This window comes from Megalobrama amblycephala, linkage group LG5 (assembly GCF_018812025.1).
Source record: "Megalobrama amblycephala isolate DHTTF-2021 linkage group LG5, ASM1881202v1, whole genome shotgun sequence".
NCBI classification, from domain to species: domain Eukaryota; kingdom Metazoa; phylum Chordata; class Actinopteri; order Cypriniformes; family Xenocyprididae; genus Megalobrama; species Megalobrama amblycephala.
Genome location: NC_063048.1, coordinates 9,356,377 through 9,373,170, shown reverse-complemented (window position 1 = coordinate 9,373,170; position 16,794 = coordinate 9,356,377). Strand labels below are relative to the sequence as shown.

Here is a 16,794-nt window from a genome sequence, read left to right as displayed (position 1 = left end):
ATGAATCGATTTAAAACAGGCTAATAGTTAACTTATATCGCTCACCTGAACACTGCAACATGAAATTGTTTCCTTGTGTGAACATCAAGTCCTTTGTAAATTTAAAACTTGCGTGCACAAGCTGCCACTTACTTGGTTTGTGTTACTTGTTGTTAATAATATATGAACTGAGCTTTTATTTCACTTTGTTCATGTCAGCACTATTGGCCATTATTAGGTTATTGACTCTTTGTAACTTTATATTATTGTATTGCATGTTTCTTCTTTGCTTTAAAGTGAATATGAACAATTTACTGTACTGAAGATGCTCTAAAAAATGAACTAATATCCATGTTTTTTCTTCTTTTCTCCAGTTCTTAAGTGTTGATTTTGTACAATGGACAAAACATTCATTCAAAGAATTCAACAAAACAAAGTCTTCCTCATAGACACTTTAACTGTAGAGGCCGAGATCATCTTGCAGCATGTGCAGCAGGCTAAACTTATTACTCAGCGTGACTACAACAACCTCTCTGATATTCGTGAAAGAGAGAAAAGAGTCATCGAGCTACTTGACAAACTCATGGGAAAGGGGAACGAAACGTGTCGCCAATTCATAGAGCTTTTAAGAAAGGAAAGTGTATTGGAAAATTTTCCAACGTTAAAGGATCATGCCATTTTTGATCCTCCAGTGCATGCCATTTCTGATCCTCCAATCCATCCTATGCATGAGGTGATGTTCATATTTGACCCTCATGTATTCAAGTTGCTGTAAATGCTGCAGTCAAGTATGTTCTGTATCACTGATGTGTGTATTTGTGCTTTTATTTCAGGTCTCTCAGTATAAAATAGCACAAATTCCACGTGGTGTCTGCGTAATCATCAATAATGTACATTTTAAGACCATGAGTGAAAGAAGGGGATCAGATGAGGACCAAAGTTTGTTTTTTAAACATTTTTTGTATTTTATTTAGTTGGCATTAGATATTTTGGTAACACTTTATTTTACAGTGTCCTTGTTACATAGTAGTTACTATAGTACTAACTATACATTATGCATAATTACATGCGACTAACCCTAAACCAAACCCTGTAATAAATAGTACCTGTTGTTAATTAATATTACTCAGTACTATATTACACTGTAACAAGGACACCTTAAAATAAAGTGTGATATTTTAAGTTATAAATAGGTCTGTTTAAATACTCGATTCTGATTGGCTGAAAGGTGTTTAATGCACTGGTAGTTCCAGTTAGTTTAATCACCGTTCTATATTAATGAGAAGTTGCATGTTATAATGTTAGAATTGCGTGATAAAGTCGCAACTGCGAGTTATAGTCAGAATTTTGTGATATAAAGCTGCAATTACATGTTATAAAGTCAAAATTGCTTGTTATAAAGACAAAATTGTGTGATATAAACTTGCAATTACGTGATAAAGTCAGAATTGTGAGTTATACAGTCAGAATTGCATGATATAAGGTTACAATTGGGTGTTATAAAGTCAGAATTGCGTGATATAAAGTCGAAATTGCCAGTTATAAAGTCAGAATTGCATGATATAAAATTGCAATTGCATGCTATAAAGTCAAAATTGTGTGATATAAACTTGCACTTGTTATAGAGTCAGAATTGCATGATATAAAATTGCAATTGCATGTTATAAAGTCAAAACTGTGATATAAACTCGCATTTTTTACACATTACGAGTTTATATCACAATTATTTAAAACATGCAATTCTGGCTATAACTCGCAACTGCAACATTATATCACACAATAATGAGAAAAAATGTCAGAATTGTGAGATAAAAAGTCGCAATTACCTTTTTACTTTTTATTCAGTGGCGGAAACAAGCTTCCATAAGTTGCTCATATTCTCTCTTTTCCACCCCAGAGTGTCTTACCAGTGTTTTCCGCTGGCTGGGGTTTGTGTGGTGGAGCACAGAAATAAAACTGCAGCTGAAATGAAGAATCTCCTCGAGGAGCTGGGGAAGACAGTAGATGGAGACTGCTTTGTATGCTGTGTCCTCTCCCATGGCGTAACAGAAGGAGTCTGTGGAAGCGATGATGGTGTTGTTTCTGTTGATGAAATACGGGAGCCTTTCAATGGCAGTACCTGCAAAAACCTTGTCGACAAACCCAAACTGTTTTTTATACAGGCATGTCGTGGCAAAAAATATCAAGATCGTGTGAAAGTCCAAGCGGATGCTCCAGAAGATGGAGAGTCAGAGATGGAGGCGGATGGTGATGATTTTGATATCACAATCCCGTCTGACTCAGATTTCCTCATTGCCAGGTCAACCACTGATGGTCACGTTTCTTTTAGAAATCCAGAAGAGGGCTCCTGGTTTATTCAGCTACTTTGCCAAAACCTAGAGAAACACTGTCCACAGTAAGTTTTAACTAATAAATCATGCACAAAATCAGAACTATATGTACTATCAAAAAAGACATTTATTTATTTATTTATTTATTTAATGTTCCCAGGGGTAAAGACATCCTGACAATCCTGCTTTATGTGAATGATGAGGTTAGCAAAAAGGGGATACAGAGCAAACAAATGCCTGTCCATGAAGTCGCCATGAGGAAGAAACTGATCCTGCGGCCGGTGAACCACTGAAAGCTCCTGTATATGTGAAGCCATGGCTTGATATGTCATTTTTTTAATAGGATCATTTAAAGGGAAATCTCAAACAAGTTTAAACAGCACATTTACTTTGAGGATGATTTACTTTTAAAGGATGATTTTTTTTTTTAAAATCAGGACCAAAATTGTTTACTTTAAGGGATCCATGAGCCATTTGAGATCAGTTTGTTTTTCCAAGTTTTATAAGTAACTTTCAATAAGTTGCGGTTAATTATTTAATTTTTGCAGATATGTTTTACATGTTTCTTTATATAAAATGTTTAACCTTTTCTATGTACTTTTTATATTCGATACAAATACACTCTTCCAATTATTTCATAATAAAATAACCTTTAAATATGGTGTATTACTGCATGTAAAAATGGAATGATTTATTACTCAGAGTCACCTGCAATGCACATTAAGTCACAGAAACATGCCATCAGGGAGCATGAAAGGAGCAATATAGCAAAATATTAATGATATGATGCTGATACTCTATGATATGAATGATACTGCATGTGCCGAAATGAGTTTTTAGATTTTTTGTAAGCAACCATCTGATAATAAAGGCTTTTTAAATTGAAAGAGTGCCATGGTAATCCTAAAGTTTTTTTGATAGCAAAATTTTTTGTTATTATATTATTTTGTTCATGTTAATGCAAAACCCTTTTGCTGCTATTGAGGTTGGATATAGATAAGGTTAAAGGGGAACATCACTTTTTTTGAAAATAGGCTCATTTTCCAACTCCCCTAGAGTTATGTTAAAGATACGTCTTTGTGTCTGTGACAGTGTTTACCGAGCAACTCCACAGCAACTACATAAATTCATCCACTAACCATTCAGAAACGTCCAGTTTCATTCTGAAAGTTGTAACTTCTTCCTGAGTCTCTCCATCAGTGTCGACTCCGGTTTGAACAATGTAAGGCTGAACACCGTTACAGACAATCCTTATTTTGGCTGCGTGAGATTCTCCAGCTTTGTTGTTGTTGAGCTGTTAAAGCTCCGCCCTCTTCTGGAAAGGAGGCGGGAGGAGCAACTTATTTACATTTAAAGGGACACACACAAAAATGACGTTTGCTCACACCCAAATGGGGCAAATTTGACAAGCTATAATAAATGATCTGTGGGGTATTTTGAGCTGAAACTTCACAGACACATTCTGGAGACACCAGAGACTTATATTACATCTTGTAAAAGAGGCATTATAGGTCCACTTTAAATAGCACCACCTTGGTTGAGGTTCAAAGCGAGCTGTACCAATACTAAAATGTGATGTGTTAACACTGCAGATCACTGATTGCTCAGAGAGAATCGTCACTACCAGTATAATTTGTTCGCACAAAGCGATAGTTTAAGTGATAGTTGCAAGCAACTTGTAAAAAGAAATGCCTATCGTGGTCAGTGTCAGAGGTACAGACGTTCCTCTAGTTGGTAGCCAAGTAGCGGATCTACAGCAGTAGAGGTGGTGTCATGAGAATTCGAGTATTTTAATATTAATTTTACACAATGATAGCAATGTGGTATATAATATTACTATAATACATTTTTAATCAATTACTAGTCATGCTTAGTACACACAAAATTAATTTGAAGCATGTAAATAAGGAACTATATTTGAAGCAAAAAACATAGCCTACCTAATATAAGCTAAGCTAGCATCAGAATGTATCAAAATTCATTAAGGTCTTTAATCAGTACTCAACTGGTAAAGTCATGGAAACGTATTTTTAAAAAGGGTTTTATAGTCATAGCCTAATGGTTAGGGAGTCAGACTGGTAACCTGAAGGTTGTGGGTTCAAGTCTCAATACCAGCAGAAACTTTTCCTTCAAATGTCACTTTCTTTTACTTTCAAATTACAAATTTCTGAACCTCCTCCACCTGATTAATCTGAAAACATAAGTGTGTCAAGCAATTTATTGAGACATGAAACAATATTCAAATCAGTGGTCATCATCAATATGGGTTTGTGTTAATGGCAAACTGGTGTTTATTGTAGAGCACTTTTGCATATGAGTTCATATTACACAAACCGTAACAATGACAATTTTTTTTTGCATGTAAAAGTCATAAAAATAGTTTTAATACAAAAACCTGGTGCATTACTTCATGTACAATGAAATATACTTGTCATTAACCAATTAAAATAAACATTCATCAACACATAAACATGCCATGGGATAGGACCAAAAGAAACAGTTTGTCAAATGTAGGCTTCACAAAGCACGTTTCCTGAATTGACATGGTAATTATAAATACACTGTAATTGCTACAAACTACAGTTTGGGTCCAGTGCTAATAATAGGCTATATTAGACTAGACTAGAGTATTCAATCACATTAAGTGATAAAATATGTCAGCAAAAAATATTTTGGAAAGAAAGCATTTGTCAGGTCTTTCTTGAAGTAATTGTTTTAAAGTACAATATGTTTAACCGAAGCTCCTAATTCACACTATTCACAACACTCGTTCATTTGGCTTAGTAATTAATGCTCATCAAAAATTCATTTACAAAAATAATTTTATCTTACTTTACTGATCTCTCCAATTAATTTAACCTCATCTCAGAGCCGTCCTATGCCTCTGATGATTGTCAGCTAGTTATTAAAATGAAGCAGTGCTATCATAAATGAGGTCAATCATTAACTAATGGTCATAACATCAAACCATTATTACTCGTCTTCCAGGAAAACAACATAATAAGGACCTGAAGTGCTTCTTTTTTTAACCCATCAGATCAAACAGCACTATAAAATTTAGCTGATAAAAACTTGCAATGAATAAAAAACAGTGCAAAAACACAATCCTTAAGAATTAAAATACATTGTCCAGCTCAACGCACTTATAATTGATTCTCGAAGGCAACATTCAGGTAATATATATGAAAAATGAAAAACAGATGAAACCCTGTATTACAAAAGGCACTTTTTTCCCACAAGATAGACAGATAGATAGATAGATAGATAGATAGATAGATAGATAGATAGATAGATAGATAGATAGATAGATATCAATTAATAAATTCCCTGAGAATCAAACCTATGACCTTGGTGTTGTCAGTGTCATGCACTACAGCACTGCATAAATATTGACATAAATGCAGATGTAACAAAGAAACAAACCGCTCATCTTTGTGCTTTGAGTCTGACCATGTCTTTTAGAATAGATGCCAGATTGTCATGCTGCAGCCAATCAGGAGACTTGCTTCATAGGAAGGACCATGGGAAGGACCAGTGTTTTCGTTAAAGTGTAGCGAACCTCAGGCATCTGCTTGAAACGCTGAAAAGTTTGGGAGCTCACTGCTCTATTCACCTTTGTCAAAATAGAGTTTATGTCCTTATTCCTGCCAGAAAAAGAGATACAAATTAGTTACATGAGTAGGTCGTCCAACACTAAAACATTAGTGTTTACAAATGCAATGTGGCCATATGCATTCCCAAACTTAGATGGTGATTTGACTGATCAGACCACAATGTGTTTTCAAGATGCATTGCACTACTTTTGATAAACTCAGCCAAACCGGATGGTAACACCAAGAGCAAATAGGGCCTTTTATTCACACACTCTAAAAAACGCTAGGTTAAGCCTGTTGGGTCATATTTTTGGGTTATTTTTTCCATGGTTGGGTAGTTTTTGTGTAACCCAGCTGTTGGGTTAGAGGCTGGTCAATCTCACTGACAGTTGAAACAATACACTCCTCCCCACCCGCTCTCTGACGCAACAACTCAGCGGTGTCTTTTCTACAGCAGCCCAGCTGTTGGGTTACACAGAGCGCGAGCCTTTTGCATCCTCGTCAGGACAGCAGATCTGAACTTCAGTAAAATAAAGGTTTGTATACATTTTATTTTGTCTATAAAGTCTTTACAGGTCCTCTTGCAGGATGGAAATGTCTTTTTCCTTGAATAAACCGATTTTTATTCAGTTTTATTCACCCATCACTGGCTCAGATTTCAGCACACCGCTGCAATTACGACAGGAATATATGTGAAAATAGAAGAAACCTAATCGAAGCATGCACTTAACTCACCTTGGACAGCCATCTTCCAGCTGCTTGCAGAGCTCCTGGATAAAGGCAGACCCATTTTTTACATGGCGGTAAGATTTGCAGTGCTCCACTGATGCTATTCCAATGAGGAAATCAGCACTTTTAGGGATACTCTGTAATGCTGCAGTATGAGAATCCTCCTCAAATGTTCCTTCTTCTGTGGTGCTCTCATGTCCATCAGTCATCCACAAACCTTGCTGGGCCTTATTACCCTGACAGGCCTGAATGAAGAAAAGCTTGGGCTTGCCTGCTAGTGTGAGACATTCAGCAAAAGGCTGTGTGAGTTCACAGATCGGAACTTGATTTCCATCTATTCCCAGAACAGACCCTTTCTCTCTATGGGAGAGGACGCAGCAGACAAAAGTCTCCACACTCTCCATTTGAGAGTGATCCCTCTCTGCAAACTCCTTTATCACATTTCGAATATCCTTTGCTTGCAAATCATCCCCTACCTCAACTATCCTGCACCTATAAAGTCAGAATCACGTTATAAAGTCAGAATTGCATGATAAAAAATTCACAATCAAATAAATAAAAGTACAAAATTGTACCTTTAGGGGTACAATGGTACAAAGGTACAAATTTGTACCCTTGTGATTTGTACCTTAAGAGACCATTTTTGTACCTTTAGTGACAATTTTGTACCTTTATTTAACAGTACAAAAATTGACCCTACAAAATTGGCTTTGACAGCGTACAATTGTTGACTATAATGATATATATATATATATATATTACACACTGAAGAAGTAACATTGAAGTGAAAAAGTAACACTGAAGCAGTGTTAAAGTTAATGAGATAATTGATTGATGATTGAGTGATGATTGACAATTAGTGGAGACACCTGATGATAATAAGCAGAATCATTGAAGAAACAACAAGAGAAAAAGAGAGAGACACTACAACTGACTTCCAGCCATTAAACATTATTATACTTATTATTAACCAGTTTGATTTGATTTCTGTCATTCATCAACAAAAGTTCTTATTGAGAATTAACAGATGTTTAGATGTTAATGTTTGAATGAAAGTTTAGTTTGAAGTCATCATGATGGTGAAAAGCATTTCCTTTAGTTGGGCTCTTGACTCTATTTATTAACATTAATTTATCTCTGGTTGCTCCGCCTTTGTGTTTGTAAAGTACATTTGTTATGGCCAGAGAAATTATGACCTGCGCTGTGTTTCCCAAAAGTGCTGTGAGCCAAAGTTGATCAATTTAGGTTTACAATGCTTTGGGAAGCACAGTCATGATGGTTGTGTTTTCTCATTGTGAAATGGTCAGATTCATTGGTGACATCCAGTATTAACTGGTGATATAGATGTTATATTATTTCCTTATAGTAAATCTGTTACTGCTTGAGATCCAGCAGAGCTTTTATGATCTGAAGGGTTTTTTTTTTAAACACACACAGACATCAAGAATCAGCATATGACCCTCAACAATGGTGACAATCAAACAAAGTGCTTCATGTTGCAGTGCATGATGGGAGCCACCAATCAAAACTCATCCATGGCTCCCATCATGCATTGCTGCATGAATAAATTATGCAGCTGAATTGTCCTGTAATTTTCGTAGATTGTTCATGTTTGCTTTATTTTTCTGTTGTTTTGTTGTGACAGTAGCTTGTTTTGTGATGTTCAGAGTTGATCTGTTTGTCAGTATTTTGTATTTATTTATTGTCACCGTTCTTGAGAATCAGATGCTGATTCTTGATGTCTGTGTGTGTTTAAACACTGAAGCTTCAGTTCATAATGTATTATTCTTAAAAGAAAAAAAATCATACTATTGTCAGATCTCAAGCTGTAAAATCACAGGATTACAATCATTAATACTAAAGCTACACAAACACACAGTCGGAGATTTAGACTATAAATGACATCATGCCATCACGTGATGATTATATCATCAAATTATATTGTGACCAGATCCTATTTTCTCTGACTATTACAAATGTGTTTTACAAACACAAAGTTGGAGCAATCAGAGAAAAACTAATAATAAAAGGTAAAGAATCAAGAGCCCAACTAAAGCAAACGCTGACCTCTTTCATGGTGACTTGAAATGAAACATTCCATAAAACATCAATTAAGACGTTTTTTCTCTCTTTCCTTCAATGATTCTGCTTATTAACATCAGGTGTCACCACTAATTGTTAATCATCAATCAATTATCTCATTAACTTTAACACTGCTTCAGTGTTACTTTTTAACACTCGGTAAGATGGACTCATATGGAATGTTTAAAAATGTGTTTAAAATGAAATGTTGTAAAATTTGAAAATGAAAAGGATTTAATAAATTCTGGTTTTAATTCAGTGTGTGTAAAATATATATATCTCATTATAGTCAATGATTGTACACTGTCAAAGCCAATTTTGTACCCTTTTTGAAGGGTCAATTTTTGTACTGTTAAATAAAGGTACAAAATTGTCACCAAAGGTACAAAACTGGTCTCTTAAGGTACAAATCACAAGGGTACAAATTTGTACCTTTGAGGGTACAGCCCCAGCGACAAGCCATTGTACCCCTAAAGGTACAATTTTGTACTTTATTTTCTGAGAGAGTACAAAATTGTCACCAAAGGTACAAAACTGATCTCTTAAGGTACAAAACTGGTTTCTTAAGGTACAAAACTGGTCTCTTAAGGTACAAATCACAAGGGTACAAATTTGTACCTTTAAGGGTACAGCCCCAGTGACAAGCTATTGTACCCCTGAAGGTACAATTATGTACTTTATTTTCTGAGAGAGTACAAAATTGTCACCAAAGGTACAAAACTGGTCTCTTAAGGTACAATCACAAGGGTACAAATTTGTACCTTAGTACCATTGTACCCCTAAAGGTACAATTTTGTACTTTTATTTCTGAGAGTGCAATGAGGAAATCAGCATTTTTAGGGATACTCTGTAATGCTGCCGTATGAGAATCCTCCTCAATTGTTCCTTCTTCTGTGGTGCTCTCATGTCCATCGGCCATCCACATACCTTGCTGGGCCTTATTACCCTGACAGGCCTGAATGAAGAAAAGCTTGGGCTTGCATGCTAGAGACATTCAGCAAAAGGCTGTGTGAGTTCACAGATCGGAACTTGGTTTCCATCTATTCCCAGAACAGACCCTTTCTCTCCATGGGAGAGGACGCAGCAGACAAAAGCATCCATTTGAGAGTGATCCCTCTCTGCAAACTCCTTTATCACATTTCGAATATCCTTTGTTTGCAAATCATCCCTCACCTCAACTATCCTGCACCTATAAAGTCAGAATCACGTTATAAAGTCAGAATTGCGAGATATAAATTCACAATCATGAGATATAAAGTCATAATTGTGAGATATAAAGTTGCAATTTATGAGAAAAAGGTCAGTCTTTTTTTCCTAAGAATTGATAAAGTCAGAATTTTAAAGTCAGGATTTTATATCTCGCCATTGTCGGAGAAAAAAGTCAGAATTGCAAGAAAAAAAGTACTGTGAGTTTATATCTTGCAATTGTGTTTATAACACGCAATTGTAAGTTTATGTTAAAACTGTGCAATTCAAATAGATTTATGTTAAATGCCCTTCTTATGCTGCTTCTCACATGTCTGACTCTGTCCAGTTCGTCTTCCAGATGCTGGTTATTTTGGTTCAGCGCCTCCATCATGGTCTTCAGCTCAGTGCATTTGTCCTCCAGTGAATCATGCTCTGACTGCGCTGCAACTCTCCACACCTGAAACTCTTTCTCCAGGAGCCTGATCATAACATCCCATCACATACAAATACAATACCAACACAGAAAAATATATGTCAACACATACATGTGCATAGTCTATTGAGTTGAGATATTTGCACAATTTTCACTCACACACGACACACAAGACTGTCTGTCTTTTCTATCCTCAAAGATTTACATCGAAAAAAGGCCCACCATTTATCTCTCTGCAGATCCCGCCAAGTCCAAAGAGGTCATCCATATTTTTTTCTGTCTCGTTTTAATACAACTTAATTTTTTCATGTTCGATTTAAAAATGGTTTCTTCCTACCGTAGTGGCTAAAAATTATGTCCAGAGGGTTTTTTATTAAATGTTTTTTATGACCCTCTAAGTTCGAATAAATCTTCAAAATATTTTATATTTTTTAAAAGTGCCCTAGAACACTATTTCACAAGATGTAATATAAGTCTAAGGTGTCCCCAGAATGTGTCTGTGAAGTTTCAGCACAAAATACCCCATAGATTTTTTATTATACAATATTTTAACTGCCTATTTTGGGGCATAATTAAATATGCGCCGATTCAGTGCGTGTCCCCTTTAAATGCTTGCGCTCCCCGCCCCCAAGCTGGCAAGAGTCGTAACTCCATAATACATTGTATAAACAATAGAATAAGTTCACACAGCTCTCTCAAAATGGATCTTTATAAAGTGTTCGTGATGCTGCATATCAGATCACGTAAGTATGGTTATTATTTTTATGGATGTTTACATTTGATTCTGAATGAGTTTAATAGTAGGCTATGCTCTGTGGCTAACGGGGCTAAAGCTAAAATTACACAGTGTTGGAGAGATTTATAAAGAATGAAGACGCCTTTATACAGACTGCAAGCGTTTAAAAATTAAAATAACGAAATGGCTCTGGTCTCCGTGAATACAGTAAGAAACAATGGTAACTTTAACCACATTAGCAGTACATTAGCAACATGCTAACAAAACATTTAGAAAGACAATTTACAAATATCACTAAAAATATCATAATATCATGGATCACGTCAGTTATTATCGCTCTATCTGCCATTTTTCGCTATTGTCCTTGCTTACTTACCTGCATAACATCTGATGATTCGGCTGTGCAGCTCCAGACATTAATACTGGCTTGTCTAATGCCTTGAACATGGGCTGGCATATGCAAAAGTTGGGGGCGTACATATTAATGATCCCGACTGTTACGTAACAGTCGGTGTTATGTTGAGATACGCCTGTTTTTCCATGGTGTTTTTCATGCATTAGATTTACATAAGAAGGAGGAAACAATGGTGTTTGAGACTCACTGTATGTCATTTCCATGTACTGAACTCTAATTATTTAACTATGCCAAGGTAAATTCAATTTTCAATTCTAGGGCACCTTTAAATATTTTAGATATGAGGAAAGAACAAAACACTAAACTTGATTAAAGGATTAGTCCACTTTCAAATAAAAATTTTCCTGATAATTTACTCACCCTCATGTCATCCAAGATGTTCATGTCTTTCTTTCTTCAGTCAAAAAGAAATTAAGGTTTTTTAAGAAAACATTCCAGGATTATTCTCCTTATAGTGGACTTCAATGGACTCCAGACGGTTGAAGGTCAAAATTACAGTTTCAGTGCAGCTTCAAAGGGCTTTAAACAATAACAGATGAGGAATAAGAGTCTTATCTACTGAAACGATCGGTCATTTTCGGAAAAAAATACAACTGTATATGCTTTATAAACACAAATGATCGCCTTGCACGTGCTTCTGCTTTCCGTATTCTTCAAGGTTTGAAGGTTTTTATTATGAAGGGAAAACAAAATCCAAACCCACATGGCCCTGTGTGAAAAAGTGCTTGCCCCCTATACCTAATAACTGGTTGGGCCACCTTTAGCTGCAACAACTGCAATCAAGCGTTTGTGATAACTTGCAATAAGTCTGTTACAGCGCTGTGGAGGAATTTTGGCACACTCATCTTTGCAGAATTGTTGTAATTGAGTGGAGGGTTTTCGAGCACGAACCGCCTTTTTAAGGTCATGCCACAGCATCTCAATAGGATTGAGGTCAGGACTTTGACTAGGCCACTCCAAGGTCTTCATTTTGTTTTTCTTCAGTTATTCAGAGGTGGACTTGCTGGTGTGTTTTGGATCATTGTTCTGCTGCAGAGCCCAAGTTAGCTTCAGCTTGAGGTCACAAACAGATGGCCGGACATTGTCCTTCAAGATTTTTTGGTAGACAGCAGAATTCATGGTTCCATTTATCACAGCAAGTCTTCCAGGTCCTGAAGCAGCAAAACAGCCCCAGACCATCACACTACCACCACCATATTTTACTCTTGGTATATGTTCTTTTTATGAAATGCTGTGTTACTGTTACACCAGACGTAATGGGACACATACCTTCCAAAAATTCAACTTTTGTCTCGTCAGTCCAAAGAGTATTTTCCCAAAAGTCTTGGGGAACAGCAAGATGTTTTCTGGCAAAACTAAGATGAGCCTTTATGTTCTTTTTGCTCAGCAGCGGTTTTCATCTTGGAACCCTGCCATGCAGACCATTTTTGCCCAGTCTCTTTCTTATGGTGGAGTCATGAACACTGACCTTTACTGAGGCAAGGGAGGCCTGCAGTTCTTTGGATGTTGTTGTGGGGTCTTTTGTGACGTCTTGGATGAGTCGTCGCTGTGCTCTTGGGGTAATTTTGGTCGGCCGGCCACTCCTGGGAAGCTTCACTACTGTTCCATGTTTTCGCCATTTGTGGATAGTGGCTCTCACTGTGGTTCGCTAAAGTCCTAAAGCTATTTAAGTGATTTCTTGATTGTGAACAGGTGTGGCAGTAATCAGGCCTGGGTGTGGCTAGAGAAACTGAACTCAGGTGTGATAAACCACAACTAAGTTATGTTTTAACGGGGGGATGGGGCACTTTTTCAGACCACTGTACATGTGTGAGCAACATATATTGTCGCTAGTACAGCTTAGTGATTAAAAAATCTGGGCTGTCAAGGAAAAATGTGTAAAAATTCTGCTCAACCAGGGATTTTAGAACTTTTTGATGCCATAGCTTAGCAAATAGTATGATGGTCCTCTTGTGAGGGACCACCTTTCTAAAATATAAAGGCATTATATACAGTGTTGGGGAAAGTTACTTCTAAAAGTAAGGCATTACAATGTTGCATTACTTAGTTACTTTTTATGAAAATTAATGTGTTACATTACTTTTGCATTACTTTTTCTCACCTGGGCTGGACTTGCTTGTTTGTTTTTTAATTTGGTACATTTTAAGGCCCTTTCACACTAAAAGTGACATGAATAAGCCTAAAGTGGAAGGAAATGCATATTTACACCTATCCACTTGTTAAGTCGTGACGTAAGGAACGCCGTTTCCGGGTCCAAGCCTCAACTCGTTTCACTTGAGAATGCCATCGACGGCCGTTTATGAGCGCTATTTATTCATTTTAAACATCAATCATTTTAAAAAGTTAAACATTTTAAATACTTACAGTCTACACAACAGTCTCTGTGCTTACAGCGTCACAGATATTAATATTTTAACGATTTATAAAAGATGAATCATTGTCTGGCCATCTGGAATTTTGGTATGGAGATAAAGGTTATAATTATATTTTTTTTGTAGTATTACACCACATCGTGTATGTATATTAGCACCATTTGTTGTTTTCTTGTGGTATGAGATAGAGCGTTAGGACCCGGAAGCGCTGCCGCGTGATGTCAGACTTAACAACCGAATACTGTAGAGGGCGCAGCTCAAACAAACCTTTCAGCTGTGCTAAAATTCAAGAAGAATAGGATCCAGAAGAACACTCTCCTTTCTAATTTCTAAGGTCTCTGCAGAACAAAAGTGGGCGTTTCTGTATGTTTGGGTGTTTTCAAACTGGTGGGTGTTTATCATGCAATGAAAATGATCCCCTTCACCCGACCCCACCCCTATACCCTACCCACACTCTGACGTGGGCAAATCAAGTAACGCTCTCAAAAACGCCCCTCTGTTTATGGCCTCGCCCATCAAACATTAATGTCCTGCAGAGACCTGTACTTGCTAATTTCAGCAAAGACAATGATTAATAAAGTGAGATTAAATACATAAAGTATATTTGTGCAATTTAATATAGTTTATTACAGGTTTGCGTAAAATTCTGAGATTGTATTTCACAGTTTTTATTCATTTTGAGTAATACTGAATGTTTTCGTGCAAGTGAGATGAGTAAATGCATGTTCACATTTAGTCTAGAACTACGATAACCATCATGTTCACACAGCGCACACAACACCTCTGCACTTTACTTCTCTCAACATGGGGAGAGGAGAGCTGTCAGTCAATAAATGTGAAAAAGTAACTTGCGTTACTTTACTAGTTACCTGAAAATGTAATCTGATTATGTAACTCAAGTTACTTGTGATGAGTTACCCCAACACTGATTATATATTTGCATACTTATATTCTGTGACATATATATAGTGTGTTGGGAGAATGTACAATACCATATTGAAGCAGGAGGACACTGCAGTTTCCGCATGACCAAACACATGGTTTTCTTGAACCACTGCTGGAACCTTAACCAGACGATTTTAATTTACAAATCTGTTAGTATTTGTTAGAAATGGCTCTTATTAATTGGATCAAACTCATTGTTTTTCTCACCTGGCTGAGGTCTTCCAGCAGGACTCTGAGAGCACTTCGACTGATGGAGCCGCCGTCGCTCTCCTGATTCCCACTGTAGCTCTCAGCCAGTCGGAACAGAGCTGCAGAGACACAAGCACAGACTCTGAACACTGAACCATGATCCTAATAACTTTAATACTGAAAGCTAGACAGAATCAGAATAAGAGATACAAATCAAGTGAATGTGGAACAGACCCCTCTGTTTAGCTGAGAGAGTGTCTCCACAGAGGGCGATCAGCGCGGCCTCCACTGACCTGAGCAGAATAACACTGGTTTTCTCTCTAATAGAAAGCAAGCTTAAATTACACATGCATAAGTACAAAAATAGACTATATAATGTTGAATCAGTAGTCACCCCTCACCTGTCAAACAGTTTAAAGAGAAGTCTGGAGGTTTGATCTGTGGCTTCAGGTACTGCCTGACCAGGAAGTTCATGTGAAATGCTCTGGAATAGTTCTTCTAGAAGCTGCTGTACATCTTCTTGAGCAAGACTAATCATTGGTTCCCCAGAACATAAAGTATTTAAAACTGGGCGCAAATCTTGCAGTGACACCAGGTGCACTGGAGTTTGAAAAAGAGAGTCACTAATGAGATAAATTGATACATAATAAGTGTGTGAGAGTATGTAATGTTATATAAAAGCATCCTGCTGTGTTCACACAAAAAAGTTAAACACAGAAAAACTTACTCTAGTGCAAAACACAACTGGTTTCAAGAAATTGATGGGATTTTGATTAAAAAATTTACTTTAAAAATATACTATGGCATTGACCTGAATTTGTATCAATATACACAAAAGAGGATACCCACACAGAAAGAGATTCCATTGTAAACACACACATAATGTGTGTGTGTGTGTGTGTGTGTATATATATATATATATATATATATAATACATTATTATTTACAGATCCTCCCTTTATTATTCTTACATACTTACACAAACATTTTTCTGCCATTTTCATCCTGAATTAACGTAAAGAGGGACCAAACTTACCAATGATATCCACATCCATAACAGTTCGCTGTTCAATAAAACCCTAGCCTGGGTGCCAGCCCGAACCCCGCCCACAACATTTTTTGGACGGCAAGTTCGGTCTGGACTCGATCCATTGTGGAGTAATTATGCTCGGCTCCCAGAAGGCCGAGCCAATCAAATTGCCAGGGCGGGCTTTAATCGATGATGGACAGGCTATCTGCGGTTACGTAACCACTCACGTCATCAAAGAGCGCTTGGGTTGAATTGGTTTACAGTCTATGGTTTTCACCAACGATGACTGCAGCTGGAGAAGTAAGATGTTTAGATTCCGCTATCACGTCTGTAATAAAATAAATCGACAGCGCATTAATTTTAAAAGACGAACAAAGAACCGCAATCAAGGCATTTGTCGATGGGAAAGATGTGTTTGCCGTCCTTCCAACGGGATTCGGCAAAAGTTTAAGTACAAGTTCAACATACGTCACTTACTGCGTTGCTCTGATTGGTTGTAGGTCTATCCAATCGAGTGCAGAGGTTTTTTTTTTACTGGTTCGGTTAAGACACGCCCCATAATTCAAGTGCAATGGAGCAGTATCAGACTCACATTCTGCCTAGAATATGAGTATGACGAAGTCAGGCTAATAAAACCCTGCTTATGGAGACAAAAATTAAAATGTCATTGACTAACCATGTAAAACAAAATGACTTTTATTACAATAGTGATTAATTTTATTTGCAACTACAACTGTTTTCTTTTTCTTAATTTTTTTTAATTAAAAAAAAAT

The 16,794-nt window shown here is 36.8% G+C and overlaps 1 protein-coding gene and 2 pseudogenes across 1 annotated transcript; 1 reads left to right on the top strand and 2 right to left on the bottom strand.

The window, feature by feature from the left end:
• The first annotated feature begins 4 nt into the window (after positions 1–4).
• On the top strand, positions 5–3,196 carry LOC125268424 (annotated as a pseudogene).
• Positions 3,197–5,157: 1,961 nt separating this feature from the next.
• LOC125268148 lies at positions 5,158–9,901 on the bottom strand (annotated as a pseudogene).
• Positions 9,902–9,991: 90 nt separating this feature from the next.
• Positions 9,992–15,655, bottom strand: LOC125269410 (dystrotelin-like; the record flags this gene model as incomplete). Its single annotated transcript, XM_048192361.1, has 6 exons — positions 9,992–10,380; positions 10,557–10,579; positions 14,850–14,921; positions 15,010–15,110; positions 15,226–15,311; positions 15,393–15,655. Coding segments are annotated over 6 exons (831 nt in total), but the record flags the coding sequence as incomplete, so codon positions are not given.
• Between the last annotated feature and the right edge of the window lie 1,139 nt (positions 15,656–16,794).